The sequence below is a fragment of the Artemia franciscana genome, chromosome 3, assembly GCF_032884065.1.
Source record: "Artemia franciscana chromosome 3, ASM3288406v1, whole genome shotgun sequence".
Taxonomy (NCBI): Eukaryota; Metazoa; Arthropoda; class Branchiopoda; order Anostraca; family Artemiidae; genus Artemia; species Artemia franciscana.
The window spans coordinates 36455950-36473868 of record NC_088865.1 but is presented as its reverse complement, the minus strand read 5'-3'; the positions used below and the strand labels follow the sequence as shown (position 1 = coordinate 36473868).

Genomic DNA, 17919 nt, shown 5'->3' with positions numbered 1-17919 from the left:
CGTCAGTCGACAAACATGACGTCAGTCGACACACAAACATGACATCACTCGACACACACACACACACACAGACAACTTATTTTTATATATATAGATAGATCAATGAGCTTTAAAAAAGGGCTGTGGAGTCGCGGAGTCAGAGTTTTAGTAATTTTTGCTAAATGGAGTCGGAGTTAGAGTCGTTATATTAAAATGTCTGGAGTCGGAGTTGAAGTTCGGGTCGATTATATTAAAATCTAGCTCAATGAAACTTTACAAAAGGGCTGTGGAGTCGGAGTCGCAGAGTCAGAGTTTTAGTAAATTTTAGCCGAATGGAGTCGGAGTTGGAGTTGATATATTGAAAATATCTGGTGCCAGGATTGAAGTCAGAGTCGGTTATAACTTATAACAGACTCCATGGTCCTGATCAAAGGTCGAAAATGGTACGATTAGAGAAATTTAATCAAAAGTGGGCGCTAATTGCCTTTCAAGAGTTGTTGAACTAAATACTGGTTTAGCTTATTGTAAGTGGTAAAGGCGAGATTTATGCCGTTTTGTGAATATTTGCGGCTAGAGTAGCGAGGGGTGTGTAAATCTTTCCATTCCTTTTCTTTGGCTAGTTTCATGAGTTTAATGGTACAGGAAGTGCTGTCGAGGAGGCGATTATTTGACCCAATAATTAATTCAAATTCAATCAATCAAGTTCAGCTAATTCAAATAGTCAGATGGTAACAAATTTTCCACCGTAGAAATATTTAGTTTGCACTCGTTTGGTTTGAGACACTATTCAAAAGTATTGTTGTTAACATACAAATTATGCTTTTGACTACAAAAAATTGTATTTCAAACTAAATGTTAAAAAAGGGCCTTAAAACACAATGGTTATTAGCATCGATTGTAGTGGGGCACTCTAGAAAACGCCAATGCGGTAGCACCGATTTCGGGCCTCTTTTCAAGATGTGCCATAAAAATACCTTTCCGCTACGTGAACAGGTTTCTCCCAATAGAGTTAAATTATTATTATTTTTTATATCGGAGATTTGTTTTAGTCGATACCAAAGGATCCATTAGTCATTTTAATCTTTAGAAGGTATTGTGAATATGTCATGCTACATAGAAACCCCGTGAAAAATTTTTATGTGTTTAATCAATTCCAGTGAAAACATCTTAATAAGATAACTGATAATGTCCTCTCTTATCGCTAAAAGGATATTCAAACCCAGCATATTCTAATTGACTAGTAATATTTGATTCGCAAGTGGATTTAACAACAAAATTAAAGCTACTATTAAAATTTTTTTTATAGTCATGCCCAAAAGCCCTATCTGCAGTAGCGCCAATTCACAAAATTGTAAGGGTGGAGGAGGATGACGAAATTTATTTTTGAAATCAGGAAGAGGGGGGGGGGTAATCTGTCTTTGTCACTGATAGTGCCAAGAAAGACATTTTACAATGAAAATATGCCATTTTTTTCAAAAACAAGGGAAGGGGACAGAAAATCTAGGGAAAGAAAATTCTCCACCTCTCCTGTCGTACCCAATTGGCTCCACTGCATACTTAACTGCCAAAAATAAGACGAAAGAAATCAGGAATTATTCGTTTTAAAACAGAAGAAAGACTATAGCATATTGGCAATCAGAAAACAGGCTAGTATTTTTTTTTACGTGATGGGGTTTCAAAAAGGGTTAGCAACAATCTTCTATTGGTAGCCAAAGTAGAAACTATTATATATATTTTTCCATTAAGTCTAACGGTACTATGAAGCTTTGACGCAATGAAAAAGCTTACTACTTCTATTAAAAGTTCCAACATTCAAAGAAAAAACTCGTTAGCTAGCAAAAAACTGTGTTAACTGGATTTTTGGTTCCACCTTCAGCTCGTTCAAACCTTTGGCCCTCGCAAATATAAACTCGCGTTTTTTAGCATATCTTGAAAAGTCAAAGGCAACAAATTTTACACCATCTATTGAAGATATACATATAAGTAAAAAAAAACTGAACCAAAAATAAGAATCATCGAAAAAAACTCATTACTCTTGTTTATGACATTTTAGAAAAAGTAATCACTGCTACGCCTATTTTCTTAGTTTTTTTTCTGTTATTTCACTGAAAATAGGGGACTCGGCCGTTAGTTCAATATGTGAAACGAAAATAAAGAAAACTGAAAACTCGAATTTGAACCTGAACTTTAAATATATTTTTTTTTTTGGTTTGATCTTCATTCGATTCTTTTGACGTAATTTGAATTCGACTTTCGGTGTCGTTGCCACGTCATAGAAAAAAAACATGCAAAAACCCTTGAAGTAGCAAAAAAGGCGAACTGACATTTAAAAGGAGCGAACGAATTGGCGAAACGATTTGTTCTTGAAGTAGGCAATTCCAGTCTCACTTTGTTAGCTGATCTTGTGTAATTTTATTCTTCATGACTGGTGGTAGAATCTCTCTATGTTTTTCACTGCTAAGAAGAAATTGTCCAAATTTGCAAATCAAACCCAAACGACGTTAGTGAAGGGACGGTAGTTGTAGGACAGATTAAACCGATTCATAATTTACATACCCTTATGAAAGAATAACTTTAAAGGCTCTTTTTTGTAGTGACTCAAGTTGATCGATCAGGTAAATTGTGTTGTTGACTTAAGGACCCCATACAGGGAAAGCATACTCGAGAATTGTTCTGTACGATAAGCCGTCTTAAGTTGGAACACAGAATAACCGAAACGACGTATTAAGATAAGGGTACGCATCGCACCATTTGACTGTTTAGTGGTAGTATCAACATGAGTACTTAACGAGCAGTCAACGCTAAATGTGACACTGAGAATTACAGCCAAAGATGCACTAGGCTACGGTGGAGGAATACTGACAAAGTCCCTCTTAAGAGGATTAAAGCGAAGGATTTTGTTTTTCCTTCGTTGATTTGAAGGCTGTTGATGGTACATTGGGTCTTTAAAGTCGCTCATTATTGCATCACAGAACTGGAGAACTGCCTCGGAGTCATCAATGATATATTTCAGAAGAACTAACAAGTCTTCTACGTACTTGAACCTATCCTCAAACTCAGAAAGGACAAAGTTTATAACTGCTAAAACAACAGTACTATAAGCTTCGTGCCTTGTGGAGCACCACACGTGTGCTCAGCCCATTCAGAGTAGGTGTCTCCAGGGAAAAGGCTGTAAACGCACTGGAAACGGTTTTACAAAAAATCGATCACTGAAAGAAGATTATGCTTGCGTGCACCCATTGCGCATAAATTTGTCACAGCTATGAAATGGCGAATAAGGTCAAAAGCTTTTCGGTGGTCCATTAGGAGAAGATCGACAATCGCACTTCCTCGGTCAAGCCACTCGGCAATAAAATGATACATTCTCACTAAGTAAACAGTTGTGCTGCTTCCTTTCAAGCATCTGTACTGACATGGGCCAAGAGAAGGAGAAACATGTGACATCAGCTCGCTGCATATAAGCGTTTCTGCCACCTTAGATAGGTTGGGGGTAATTGAGATAGGTCAGAGCTGGTCACAAGATTTGGGACCCTTCGCTTTGGGTGTGACGCGAACGTACGTACACTCTCTTCTAAATACTAGGGAAGACTTGCTCTTGGAAACCCTGGTTGATAATGGAGGAGAGTGGCTTGGCAAGGAAAATAGCGAAATGGCAGAACGCACAATTCATCTTCAGCTTCTGAAGTTCCTTGCAAACGCCAAATGCGGAAATTTTACCTACATTATGAATCTCTGCTTTGATAATGAGAGACTCAATTTCTGAGCTGGTGATTGATAGAAAGGTGGTACAGATGCAAACAAAAAAGGAGTTCCCTTCCGTAGCCGACAAAAATGTACCATCCTCTTTCAATACCCATAAGTCGCTGGGTGTCGTTTTACAAAAAGTCTTTTTACTGACGAATGCTATTTGTGTGGATCTGTTGTAGTTAAGAGCATAATTTTGTCCTTCAGCTATTGTCTCTTCGTTTGACCTATGATTCCGTAACTTGGCTGAAACAACTGAATCGCAATTACTGTGAAGGCAGAAACGAGTCTTAATAAGGTCCTTCAGGTCGCTTGTGATCCATGGTTTATCAGTATCTGTAACGATAATGACTTCAGTCAGGAAACAAGCATGGAATTCCTCCTGAAGTAGGCTATTTATCTTATTGACTTTGACGTTGATGTCCGGCTCAGAGCAATTGTCATCAAATTTGCGGTTGCCAATCCAGCGACCGAGCGTAGAAATCAAATTCCTTGTTAGTGGCCGTATAGTAGTTTTGACTCGTTTGGTTTTGGGGATTGCAGAATTTGCTTCCTAGAAGATTATGAAATGATCGGAATTCTGGAGGGGTCCTAGGGACTTCGGTGCATCATAAAAGTCTGTATGGTTCGTTAAGATCCAATTAAGTATACAGCCACTCTGATGGGTCGGTATTATGATAGATTGCCACAAATCCAAGACACCCCACACCCACTTTTTGTTTGTTTCGTTAAAGTCACCAGCAATCACAAATGCAGGAGAGGCATATTTTTGGCACATTTTGTCTACGAAAAACTGTATGCGCTCACTAAGTTCCTTCCTGTTTCTGGCACTCTCAGGGTAATAGACCGAAGCGACTATGAAACACGACAATCTTCTTGATAAATCTGTTGGTTTACATTCCGTCCATAATATGTCATGGTCGGTGTCAAATGGATCACTTAACAGCTTTGACGGTAGATCTTCCCAAAAGTAATGTCCTACGTCGTCTTCACGACAATTCAAGCCACGGTTGCGACGAGTATTAAAGCAGCCAATATGGCCTTTAATGCGCGCTAAATGAGAAGTAATGTCCCAGCATTCACTTATTATTGTGATTGAGGCGTTTTTCAGCTTGATTATAACTTGGGGTTCGTCGATTTTATTGTTCAAAGAACGCGCGTTACACAAGAGTATATTAGGCAGCTTTCGTTTAGCTGAAAAACACTGGGGACGTAGAGCAGGCGGCGTTTTGTCACAATCGCTAATCACAACTGATACACTATACCAAGGAGTGAGTACAGGCGGCGTTTCATGAGCAGAAAAATAATTTAATGGTATTAGGCAACTTGGTCTACGCAGCAGGGCTTTAGTCTTTGTCCTAATTGAAATTAACACAGGTATCTTCATCTCCTTTTTGAGTCTATCTACACGTTTCCCGCAATGAGAGCGTTTGATAGATGTTATGACTATGGTAGAGCCATATGGTGGCGCTCTTAGGAGTCCAAATTGCAGTAAGCTACAAAATGTAGATGGCGCCACAACCAAGCAAGATGAATAAAGTTCAAATAGGGTGATTTCCTCGTATTTAATTTGCCTAACAATAGCACTAAGCAAGGTCAGGAACACTAAGTCTTTGGTTACTTACACCATCACTGCAGGAAACTCAGAAAAACCAGCACAAAACAAGTTAAACTGAGATGACAATAGTCAGCTATTTCATAGCGCCATCACAATCTCTCTTCTTTACGTTTTTTTTATCGTTTTAACAACTGCTGAAATACCTCTGACATTCACAAAGAAGACCTTTTTCGTGATTGCGCAGCAAAATCAGAAAAATACTACATACAGAAATTAAAAAAAATATTTGTAATTGTTTTAGAACCAAAATAGTAATAATATAGCCTCCCCAGTTGTTCAAAATCCCAACATATTCCCTAATAAAGTAAAAAAATTGTTTTAAGACAGATGCAGCATAAATATCTGTCAGCCCTATTGTATAAAGCGGAAATGTATGCAAAACCACCAGATATTCTTTCATGACCAGTATGTTAAACTCAAATTGCAATTTCTTAAAAATTGTTTCTTACAGGGCGTGTCCTACGGTTTTGTACAGTCACTTATATAAAGGTATGTACGCACGTATTTAATTCACTGGTATGGCTATAGGGTATGTTAAATAGATTACAGTAGTTAGGGTAAATAAACAAATTTAGGTATGAGGACTGACAAATCCTGGGTAAATTGATAGTTATAAAAATTACCGAGACACAATTAAACTGTGAACATTGATGACGAAAAATACTTTGAAAATTTATATACGAGAAGCAGTCATTGCTAGGAGATGTGTACTTCAACATAATTTAAGAAAAAATATTACTAATGTCAACCAAGAGCCGACCAGAGAGGGAGAGAGAAAAAAGGACTCCTACCCTACTCTCTCCACCTCAATTCTTAATCTTGAGCAAGGTTCTGATGCTTGCGCCGTTTTTTTTTTTTTTTTTTTTTTTTTTTTTTTTTTTTTTTTTTTTTTTTTTTTTTTTTTTTTTTTAATGAACTTTTCTTACAGTATTCTCGCAAAAGTTAACAGAGAAATCACAAGTTATTGGCATTTACACATTAAGTAAAATAGATCATACCATTAGCATACCCAAAGCAATAGGCATGTATAGTGTATAATATGCAGTTTTATACTTTGCAATTTGCAAGAACAGATCCATCGATGTTTTGTCAAAATCTAATTTTCCATTTGTAAGATAGGAGTGGGTATCAAGGCACTGACCAAGTGTTGTCTGAAAGGTAACCTGAAACAAAAATTTTTTTACGGTTGTAGCAGAATTTTCGTGAAAGGAAAGAGGATACCCAAAGATACACTTAGATACCCAATTTGAAAAAAAAAACTGTAAACGTTTTTCTATGTACATACAAGGGAGAACAATGGCACCGAGGCTCCTCTTTTTTCCACGTGACTAGTAATAGTTATGATTAGTGGCATATAACTACATTATAATTGCAACAACTACATATGGAGGACAGGCTTTGCCTGTCCTCCATATGTAGTTTCTTTTTGCCACGCAAAAAGAAACAGCAAGACTTCCAGGATTTCCTAATAATTCAAACGTTTTTCGACTCTCACCCCCGGACTACAGGCATAAGCACGTGCCTGGAAGAGAAACTAAAATGTCAATTCTACTTTTTTTAATTAGTTCTAATTAAACGGGAAATTTTTCCCATAGTCCTTTTTTGAATAAAATTTACTGCTTCTGGACTTTGGCTTCAAACAGGGTTTGAACATTTAAGAAAAGATTCATTTAAGATAGACACGCTTAATTTACAATAACTGTAATAGCAACTGTAACATAGCAACAGTGTTGCTATGGATACTTTTAGGGATGTGGGGAAGGTTATCCCCAAAAGGATTAAAAGGATCCAAATGAATCCAAAGAAGAAAACATTCCGCAAAATTAGAGAAAAAGTAAAGTTTTCGCAGTTTTGTCTCCTCAATGAAATTAATTCTGGGTTCTTGCCCCTCCCGTCCCAAGGAAAGCAAAAGGGAAAGGGGATTGAAGCCAAAAATACTTTTTTAAGCCATAGTCTGAAACAAGACCCACCTCTGACCATTACATAATGTGACACAACGGTTTTTAAATTCCACAAGAGGTCATTCTTATGCATTTTTGTATTTACTAAAATGGTTTGTATATAGCAATACATACACTAGAAGATAAATTAAACATAGAGGCATTTTCAATCATACGATATACAAAGGGTTATCCCAATAACTTTTTTGGTAATATGATTTTAGGAGAGTTTTTTTGGGGGGGGGATGGGGTTCAGAAGAGCGACTTTTAATTTGCTGAAAAAATTATCCTACTCCATAAATATTTTTTTTAGGAACAGGTATAAAGCCGGAATTAGATGATGGAAATGTCCAAGCTCCTATCTCCACTCCTTTCCCACTTCCCCGTGGAGAGTTTCCTGCTACAGAGTTTTTTGTGATATTTGGCGTTGATTTGGCATTTGAATTTAGAACGGTGTTCAAAAGCACATATTAAAATTTATTCCAATTAATTATTAACTTATTGTACTTCAGAGCTCAAGAATCTGCAGTTCGTTCTTTAATAGATAGAAAGTAGTTGATAAACTTATCTATCAGAATAGGCTAACAGTATTTTTGGTTGTTTTCAAAGGCTTTATGGGTCTGCAAGTTTTTTTTTTTTTTTTTTTTTTTCAAGAAATACATTTACATGTTCAAACTGCGTTCGATTAAGTACAGTAATTATACTTTGTTCAATATGTTACAGCAATTAATTGCAAAAGGCTAAATAGAATCCAGGGAAAAATAAGAAATTCACAGGGTTAACCTAAAGAAAAGAGTTTTCATTGGGGCAAGTTTTTTAGACTCAAGTTTTAAAGGGAGAAGTTATCCTAGCAAGCTTGATGAATTTTTTAAAGTAGCAATCTCACTATTTAATATCAATATCAATTAAATATCAATTAAATGTATCAATTAAATCAATTAAATCGGCAGATTTCAATATGAAACATAATTTAGATTTGTGAAAAGAAGCTCCTTATCTTTATTTCTTTGATATAGAAAGCAAACGGCAAATGAAAGTGAAGGAAACGGAAGAAAAAAGGTGATCAGCGTGTAATTTGAAAATAAAAAAAAGAAATCAGTTTGCAGGGATTTTTTACCTACAAAATGTAACCACGGAAGAAGATATAATCGGCTCCGTATTTTTAAATATTTTCTGACGGGTTTTTACAATAAGAGTTCGTGCTCGTTTGACCATGTTTCAATTTGTTCTGTTTTTATGTCGGGTCGTTGTTTCAGTTGTGATAAGTATCATGTTTTTATCCCAAAGTCTTTTAGCAGGTTATTCTCTAAGCCACAGACGATTGTAGAACTAAGAATTTTAAGAAAAAAAAAACGGGGATCGATTTCAGAACGATGGCCACAACGGTGGTAGAGCTAATATTTTGACAAAATACAGGGATGGATTTCAGAGGAAGCGCCCTTTCCGAGCATGTTTTCAGTTCGCAGCCCCCTGTACCAAGATTATGGACGTGTCCTGGAGCTCTCTCGGACGTGTCCGACTTCTCCTCTCCTGCATACCAAAGGCTGGAGTTTTACATACCCCCCTAAATTCCCTCGCACACATTTTCGTTCCCCAATCCGCGTCTACCCAACCCACTCCCCCCGCCTCAGTCTCGTTTACAACACCAGACAGGGCTCCCACTAAACAACAGCAACTCACAGCAGCCTTTTCAGTCACGTGCCCTGTTCGAAACCCCTTCGCTACATTTACCCTGGATAAATACATGGATAGGAGCCTAAAGTCAGTTTCGAAAAAAAGGAACATCTCACTGATACTGCTAAGGTTAACTGCAGGACAAAGCTGAAAGAATATTGCTCAGATGATTTTAATCTCCCAACTTTTCTTTACAGCAACGCAGAAATTTTGAGTATGGATAAAGTGTGTGAGTTAGAGAGTTTGATTAATATAGTTAAAGCTTCAGTCGTAGTTGTTACTGAAGTGTACCGACAGAATCCTGAATTACTAGAAATTGTAGATTATGATAGTTTTGTTAGGCTTTGCCCAGATGACCATCCTCTGGGGAGAAAGGGAGGCGGGGTTATGATTTACTCGCATAATAAAATTAAAGCAAGATTAATTGAAGTCCCGTGTTTAAATAAGTATGATGAGTTGATTTGGGTTTTTCTGCGGCCTAAACGGCTTCCAAGCAAATTCACTGGCATTACTGTTTGTTCATATTATTATTCACCAGGCCAGAATGCGAATGACCGAAAGTTATTCCTAGAAAAAATGCAATTAAGTGCTGATTATGTAACTAGTAAACACCCTAATTGCGGAATATTTATGCTTGGTGATGCCAATGAACTGAAATTTGAGCAAACCAACAGAGCACTTGGTCTTAAACAACTGATCAAAAAGTCAACCACTAAAAGGGATACTATGTTAGACCTTATTTCTTCTATTTCACACGAGTTCAACAGGAAACCGATATCTGGCGCACCGTTGGACGGGAGTTGGCACTTTAGTAAGCTCTTACGGGAGTAAGCTCTAGAGCTTAATCCTCTCCACAAAATTCGGACTGAGTAAAAAACGAAAACGGTAACCAGCAGACCAATAAGTGCCGAAGGCCTTTTAAGATTTGATAATTGGATTAGTCAAGTGAGCTGGCATGAGATTTATAAGGCAGAAGGTACACATTCAAAAGCAACTCTGCTACAAGAAAAGCTACAGCGCACAAATAAGTTTGTTTTCCTGAAAAGACTTCGAAGCATCATTCTGTGGACCGTGCTTACATCACTAAGAATATAAAGACGCTCATTCTAGAAAAGAGGCGGCTTTTCCGCGAAGGCAAACGTGGACAAGAAAATGGACTAAAAAACACAATTAGGAAAATGACAAGAAGTGCGGCCCATGAATATACCGAAAGAAAAGTGAATCATTTGTTTAATTCAAAGCAAAGTACAGAGAAATTAAAAATATAGTTGGAAAAAAAGAGAAAGGAGTGGATTTTGATTTAGATGAAAAAGAATTTGAAACTGCAAATAAGCTAAATGCCCACCTGGTTAATATTATCCAGTCAATCCCTCCTCTACCAAAAGATGAAATACCAAGTCCTCCACTTGATTTTTGTGATTTCCCTAGTATATCGCCAAATGAAGTAAAACGAAAGTTAAGTGTTTTGAAAAGAACTAGTTTAAAACCGGTTGATATTCCTGTAGATCTAATTAAAGAGTTCCCTGACAGATTAGGTTTCCCTTTGGCCCATATTTTTAATCTAATAACAAAATCTGGTGATTACCAGATTTTGTTATTGCATTTGGAAAAATACATATGTTATACCAATCCCAAAAAAAAGATTTACCAAATGATTTTTCTGGAATTAGACCAATTACAATGACCCTAGTGTTAGCAAAGTTTATGAAAGTTTTTCGGCTGCTTGGTTAAGGAAGCTGGTAATTGAGTTTATTGATCCTAGACAGTTTGAAAACATGCCCAAAACGTCCACTGCCCATTATCTGGTAAGTATGTTGGACACAATTCTCAAAATCTGGATGAGCCTGAACGCTGAATTAATCTGACAGCAATTAACCTAAAGAAAGCTTTTGACCTAATTTGTCATAGTACACTGATATAGAGGCTCCTCTCTCAGTTTAAAGTCCATCCTTTTTAGCGAGGATTATTGCTAATTTCCTTGCAAATAGAACACAGCTTACCAAGTACAAATCAATTTTTTCTGATGAAATGCCTATATTTTGTGGAGTACCTCAGGGCACAGTATTGGGTCCACTCTTTTTTCTAATCATGATAAACAAGATGATAATAAGCATGCCAGATCGCTAAAAATATGTTGATGATTTATCTATTGTAGAACTGTGCTACAAAAATATTCAAAGCAGTGCAGCTACCATCATGGCTGATATATCGGATGATGTTGCTGCAGATAGGATGGCTGTTTATGTCCAGAAGTCTGTTGTGCTGAAAAGCAACCCAGAATTTTACCATCCCCTTTCTCCTTCCAGCCGTGTAAATTACCTTAAACTACTTGACGTGTATCTTACTGCTGATTTAAAGTGGGAGAAAAAGACAGAAATGAAGTTCCGGAAGCTGCTAATGCAGGTATTAGCTCCCTGAAGCTACTGTCTCGATATGTAATTCCTTCAGATCACCTTTTTCGAGTTTATCCCTCTTTTACACGGTCTTGCCTTGAATGCAGTCCCCCCGTTCGGCATTACGGCCTAACGCAGGAGAAGTCGGACACGACTGAGAGAGTTCAATTTCGAGCATTGTTGGTAATTTCAAAAGCACCCAAAGTCCCATACTGTTCCCTCCTTGAATAGTTTCACCTAGATTCCCTTGCTAGCCGTCGACAAGACTGTCGCTTGCTTTTGGTACAGGGGTCTTGAGCAGCACATCCCATCGAATCATACTGCCCCCTGATTTAAAACCACGTCGAGAAAGACCCACAAGAGTAGTGACAGAAGCTATACCTCGTATACAGCCAATCAATGTGTCTCGAAACATGTATTTAAAAAGCTTTGTTCTCTCATTTGTAAAGTTTTTTTTTATGTTTCTGCTAGTAAGCAAGAATAGCTACAGCTTTAGTTCGTTAGTTATTTTATATTTTGACTAGTCAGTTATTGTGTAGTGATTTTAAGTGGACGATTGGATTTATTTCAAATTTTCTCATAAGTGTTGACTATAGATTGTACATGTATTTGCGTTTTGACGACTAAAACGAATTTTTGGCTTGTCCGCTGCTTTAGTTCGTTAGTTATATTTTATTATGTTTTGACTAGTCAGTTATTGTGTATTGATTTTAAGTGGACGCTTAGAATTATTTCAAATTATTTCATAAGTGTTGACTATAGATTGTATATATATTTATGTTTTGACGACTAAACGAATATTCAGCTTGTCCGCTCCCCGTTTTGGAAATAAATTTATTTGAATTGAAACGAACTTCAGGATGTCTTCAAGATTTTTATTTCACATAAACTAAAGAAACACAGATAATTAAATAAAACCAACAGGGGCTGAGCTTGACAAGAGGACTAAAAAGATAAACATCATAACATCAAAAACACCATAGCATATAGAAGGAAAAGGACAAAGGAGTCTACCCCAGCATGGCAAGTTCCAAAAATAGTGCTAAACAAATATTTCAAGTAAAATCACCTGTCATCGAAGGTTAATAATATATTCTACTAATTTTGTCTTTAAAAGTGATGGGCTATTAAGATTTTTAAATTTAGAACTTAATTTAAGCCTATTTACTATAAAAGGGATACAAATCTGCGCATTGCCTGAATCACCTTTTTGGGGGGTGGGGGTAAAGTTCCACTTATATCTGAGCAACCCTTGTAGGATGAAAAAAACTTACACTGTGAAATAATTCCAGTACATCCACATAATATGGCTTATTTCTGAAGTATTTCTTCAGGATGTAGTATGTAGCTGCTTCTATGATGAGACCATCATTGGCTGCCTTAGTACCAAGGTCGTTAGTAAGATACCAACAAGGCTTTCCTCTTCTTGTAGATGAGTTATCCATTAAATCATCGATTACTAACAGCCATGATTGTAGCTAAAAAATACGATATGAAGCTTGTCATCTCTCAAGGTACGTCTAGATTGTAATTACCATTAATTATAATCAATTATTTTCTAAAAAACAGTAAAATTTTAAGTAACTAAAAATATCTGGTTCTAAGCGGTTACGCCCCCCTCCCGGAAAATACACCCCGCCAAAAATGCCTCCCCCCTCCTGAAAATATTCTCCGAAAAAAACAGCGGAAAATGCCCCCCAGAGAATACTCCCCACGGAAAATACCCCCTGAAAATCACCCCCACGGTATAAGGCTTTCCAAATTTGAGGATTTGATGTGCGATATCCTCAGTACAATCGGGGGTTCTCCACTTGACTAGTGGGCCCTGACCTCTAACAAGTCATGTCATTCATAACATAAACAAACAATTTCCTATTACGTAGCAACCAAAAAAATCTTGAAGGAAAACGTCTCGAAGAAAAATGTCTTTAAAAAACGTCCTGAAATGTCTTGAAAACTCTTGAATTAAAATGTCTTAAGAAATGTCTCGAAGTGTCTTGAGACATCTTGAAAAATGTCTTGAAGAAAACACTCCCTATGATGTAACGCTTACGTTTGCCTCTTGACTCCCGGCCCCTGAAGGTTTTTCCTGACCCTCGCGGGGTTTTTAAACGTAAAAATTAGTTACGTCTTGAAGAAAGCCTCCCCTATTATATAACAAGCACCAGCATCTTGAAGAAAACAAAACCCCGTGACGGAACAAGAACCTGCGTCAGGAAGAAAATTAATAACACCTGCGTCTTGAGGGAATCACCGTCAAGCTTCTTCGTGATCTAAAATGATCAAGGAAGAAAAAAGTAGTGGCTATGGGCGTGCCCGAATAGATTGGGCCGTCACTACATCCTGAAACACATTGAATGTTTAATTAGAACAATAAGCTTTGTTCTAAAATTCTGTAAAAAAAAAACTATAGCGTAAAGAGTGAGGTCTTGAGGAGGAGGTTGCTCCGTACTTTCCGTTGAAAAACCTTTTTTTATTTAATTACTGACAGATAGTATTTATTAATGGGAAACATACGGAACAAATTTTTAAAAGAAAAGTAAAGACCCTCACTAAACCAAGAATGAGCAGAAATAAGGTCATATAATCTTCAAAGTAAAAACCATGGAATCTAATAAAAAAAATAAAAATATATAAAATATTTTTTTCTATGAAAAAGACTCTGTCAATAAAAAATGAACAAACAATCATCAAAATGAAGCTAAAATATATGGCACCAAAAAGTTTAAGACGATTTAGCTTTCTTTTGAAAGCATAGTTGGCTTTGGAAATCAACAAATTCTTGTTGTTTAAGTTTTTGCAGACGAAAGCGCTGCTAAATTCTACGATTTTGTTTCATATCTTCCAAGTGTAAAACCACCACAAACCACCATTAATAAATAAATGAAACCAAAAACTAACAGATATTACAATAGATAATCTAGTCAGACTCAAAACGAGCAAAAATTAAAAGGAGTATTGCTGACAATACCCATGTCTCCTCAAGACCAGAACATAATTGGCACTTTACAAAAAAAAGAAAGAAAAAAAAAACAAAACAACAACCGTGTATTGTCAGTTTGATATACATATTCTGATATTTATTCCTTGTAGTCTTAATACTTCTGTATTTTTTTAAGTCAAAAAAGTGAAAACATTTAAAATATATTTTGTTTTCAGTAAAGTACAAATTATGTTCTGGTGTTGAGGAGATCTGGGGGTTGTCAGTCCTACTCATGTTAATCGTTGTTCACTTTGAGTTTGAATCGGTTTTTTAGTGTAATTTCTGTTCGTTTCAGGTTTAATTCACTTATTTATAGGGATTTATGGTAATTTTGCGCTTGGAAAGTTATTGGAATTTATTTCTACTAATTTTTGGCTTAGCGAGGCTCTTCATTATTCTTTTAAAAATGTGTTTTGTGGAAAACGTTTTTCATATAAATTTCTGTTCATTTTTATTGACGTAGTCTTTTTTATAGAAAAAATATTTTATATCTTTTTTTTCTATTAGACTCGATAGTTTTTACTTCGAAAATATTTCAAGATGTTTTTAGGACATTTTTCTTCAAGAAGTTTTTCGAGAGGTTTCGAAACATTCTCTACGACATTTTTCTTCAAGACCTTTTTCACGAAAGACGTTTCAAGGCGTTTTATAGGATATTATTCTGCAAGATGTTTTACAAGATGCTTCAAGACATTTGAAGACGTTTTTCTTCAAGCCATTTTCTTTTAAAGAAATATTTCTTCAAGCCATTTTTCAAGACGCTTTTTAGGACATTTTTCTTCAAGGCTTTTTCAAGACGTTGCAAGACATTTCAAGACGTCTTTAAAGACATTTTCTCAAGACGTTTTTCTTCAAGATTTCTTTAGTTCTTATGTAATAGAGAATGTTTACCTGTGTTAAGGATGACATATTCTCACGTTACTTGTTTTTTCAGGGTTTCCGTGGGGAAACACAAACCTGGGATGTCATGTAATGACGATGCACACGTGGGTGTTACGTAATATTTCAAGAGATTTTTTCTATCAGGATTTCATTTTTCTTTCAAGACAGTTTTTTCCAAAGCTTTTTAAGAGATTTCATTTTCCTCAAGATTTTTTCCTAGGGGAGCCTTTATATTCCAAAAATTTTGCCCCCTTTAAGAATCGAAAAAGATCTCTCTTCAATAGAATGCTACGCTAGACAGCTGGACCAAGAAAGCCTTCCTAATATTTTGGTTCGAAGAATAGTTTCTAACGGAAACATTTAGAAAAATTTACGGATCGTATTTCCCATGTCTAAAACAATTGACTTGAAAGGGAGAAAATCGATTACTGGAAATTTGCTACATTTCATATGCACCTGATTGTTAAGTAATACTTTAGAGGGTATTATCAGATAATATTGGCGATTATTCTTAGCAAATTGTTTAGTAATAGTGTCTTTTACTCTATTAGAACTTGAATGCGTTTATCAGAGGCAAAATAAAAAGCAAGAGTATCATTATCACTAGAATATGGTACACTTTCATATATGATCGAAAGTGTTTTTTTCTTCACTACACAGAGTTTTACACTTACTTAGAAGCAATCTTGAACGAGAATACCTATGAACATAAGCTACAAGATCCTTAAATTGCATTAGTGAAATATATTGAAGTTTTATTATGGAACAAAAAATCTAAAGAAAGAAGGCTCTTTTGTACATATCCGTTTTATAAATAAACAAATTTACAAGCATTTGTAAAATACTTTATTCTTAGGACGCTGAAATCAATACTGTACAGGTAGGAGGGAGATATTTTAAACTAGAAACTCGTTCAATCGAGGAAAAAAATATCATCATATCATCAAAAATATAATATTGCATGAAAGCAACTAATTTTAACGAATAAATCTAGAAGTATTGAGAGGAAGAATGGCTTATTAAAGGTATATTCAAGGGAGCACTTGACATGTGACTTAATTCTATATTTTGATCATTTCTTTTGTATTATTTCCTGGCGATTCCCAGCCTGTGAAAATCAATGACTGACACACGACACCCTCTGTCAAGCATTATCTTACATATGGGCCTTTCAAGCATTTTCATTAAAAAATATCCGTTTACACTAGAATCGATGGTTTAAACTTAATGGAAATCCCCTATAGGGTTTCTTCTGATGAATCCTGGCAATCGAGGCCAGCGTGGCGCATACCAGCCCGAACATACCAGCCCATCTTTGTTGCCCTCTGGCGCATATTATCACACCTAAGGGCTTTTAAACCTTTTTCCTACACAAAATAACTTTATAAACTACAAATGGCCATTGTTTTTATATGAACAGCGGAAACTTGCCATTTCAATATTAGATTGCGTTGTTCCATGGCAGTTTCCAGCCTGCGACACTCAATAGCGGACACTTGGTACCCTCTATCGTGCATTATCCCACCTAAGGCCTTTTCAGAGATGTTCCTACAAAAATAATCGTAAAAACTAGAATCGATCATACAAACTTAAAGGAAAATTCCCAACAGCGTTTCTTCTGATGACTACTAGCAACTGATGCCAGCGTGGCACTCAATGCCTAGCATATGATCCTCTGGCCTACAACAGTTTCAGAGATATTCCAAGAAAAATAACTGTTTACACTAGAAACAATCATTTAAAGTTAAAGGAAAAATCCCAACACCGTTTCTTCTGATGAATCCTAGGAATTAACACCAGCATGGCACACATTGGCTGGCATATGGCGCCCTCTGGCATGCATTATCACACGTAAAGTATTTTCAGCCATTTTCCTACAAAAATAACCGTTTACACTAGAATTAGTCTTTCGAACTTAAAGATAAATTCCCGATAGCGTTTCTTCTGATGACTCCTAAATATTGATTCCATCGTGGCACACAATGGCTAGCATATAACATCCTATGGCAAGCGTTATCACACCTAAAGCCTTTTCAGACATATTATATATATATATATATATATGCATTTTATAAAGTTCTATCTTCATTAATAAACTTACATTAACTATTATGTTGATTTCTTCGTCGTGAAACTAGTTGTAAGTTGATTTTTCACTTTGTTAAACTAGCTGTATGTTGAGTTTTGTTCGTGAAACTTGTTGTATGCTGATTCTTTGTTCGTAAAACATAATGTATGTCGAATTTTTCTTCATGAAACTTATAATATGTTGATTTCTTCCTTTTGAAACTTATTGTATGCTAATCTTTTCTTCGTGAAACTTGTTCTATTTTTATTTGATCTTCGAGATTTTTTTTTTTAGTTGATTATTTGTCGTGAAAATTCTAGCATATTGATTTTCTTTTCTTCGTGAAACCTGCTATGCGTTAATTTATTTTTCTCTACGTGATGCTATTTGTATGTTGATTTTTTGTTAAAGAAACTAGTTGTAGGCTATGTTGATCATTTATTCGTGAAACCTGTTGTATGTTATTTTTTTCCTCGCCAAACTTGTTGCACTTTTAGTTTTTCTTCGTGAAATTTGATATTTTATTCGTAAAACCTGTTGTAAGTTGGTTTTTTGTCCGTGAGACTTGTTGCATGCTGACTTATTGCTCGTGAAACATAATGTATGTTGATTTTTCTTCGTGACTTGTTCTAGGTTGA

At 36.0% G+C, this 17919-nt stretch overlaps 1 protein-coding gene across 1 annotated transcript in view; it reads right to left on the bottom strand.

The window, feature by feature from the left end:
- The window catches only part of LOC136025231 (uncharacterized), a 45903-nt gene that overhangs the window by 5331 nt on the left and 22653 nt on the right, over window positions 1–17919 (bottom strand). The window contains exons 4-5 of the mRNA XM_065701065.1: window positions 12623–12826; window positions 6340–6504 (exon numbers count right to left, since the gene is read on the bottom strand). Coding sequence (XP_065557137.1) covers window positions 6340–6504; window positions 12623–12826 — 369 coding nt within the window. The remainder of the gene's footprint in view (window positions 1–6339; window positions 6505–12622; window positions 12827–17919) is intronic.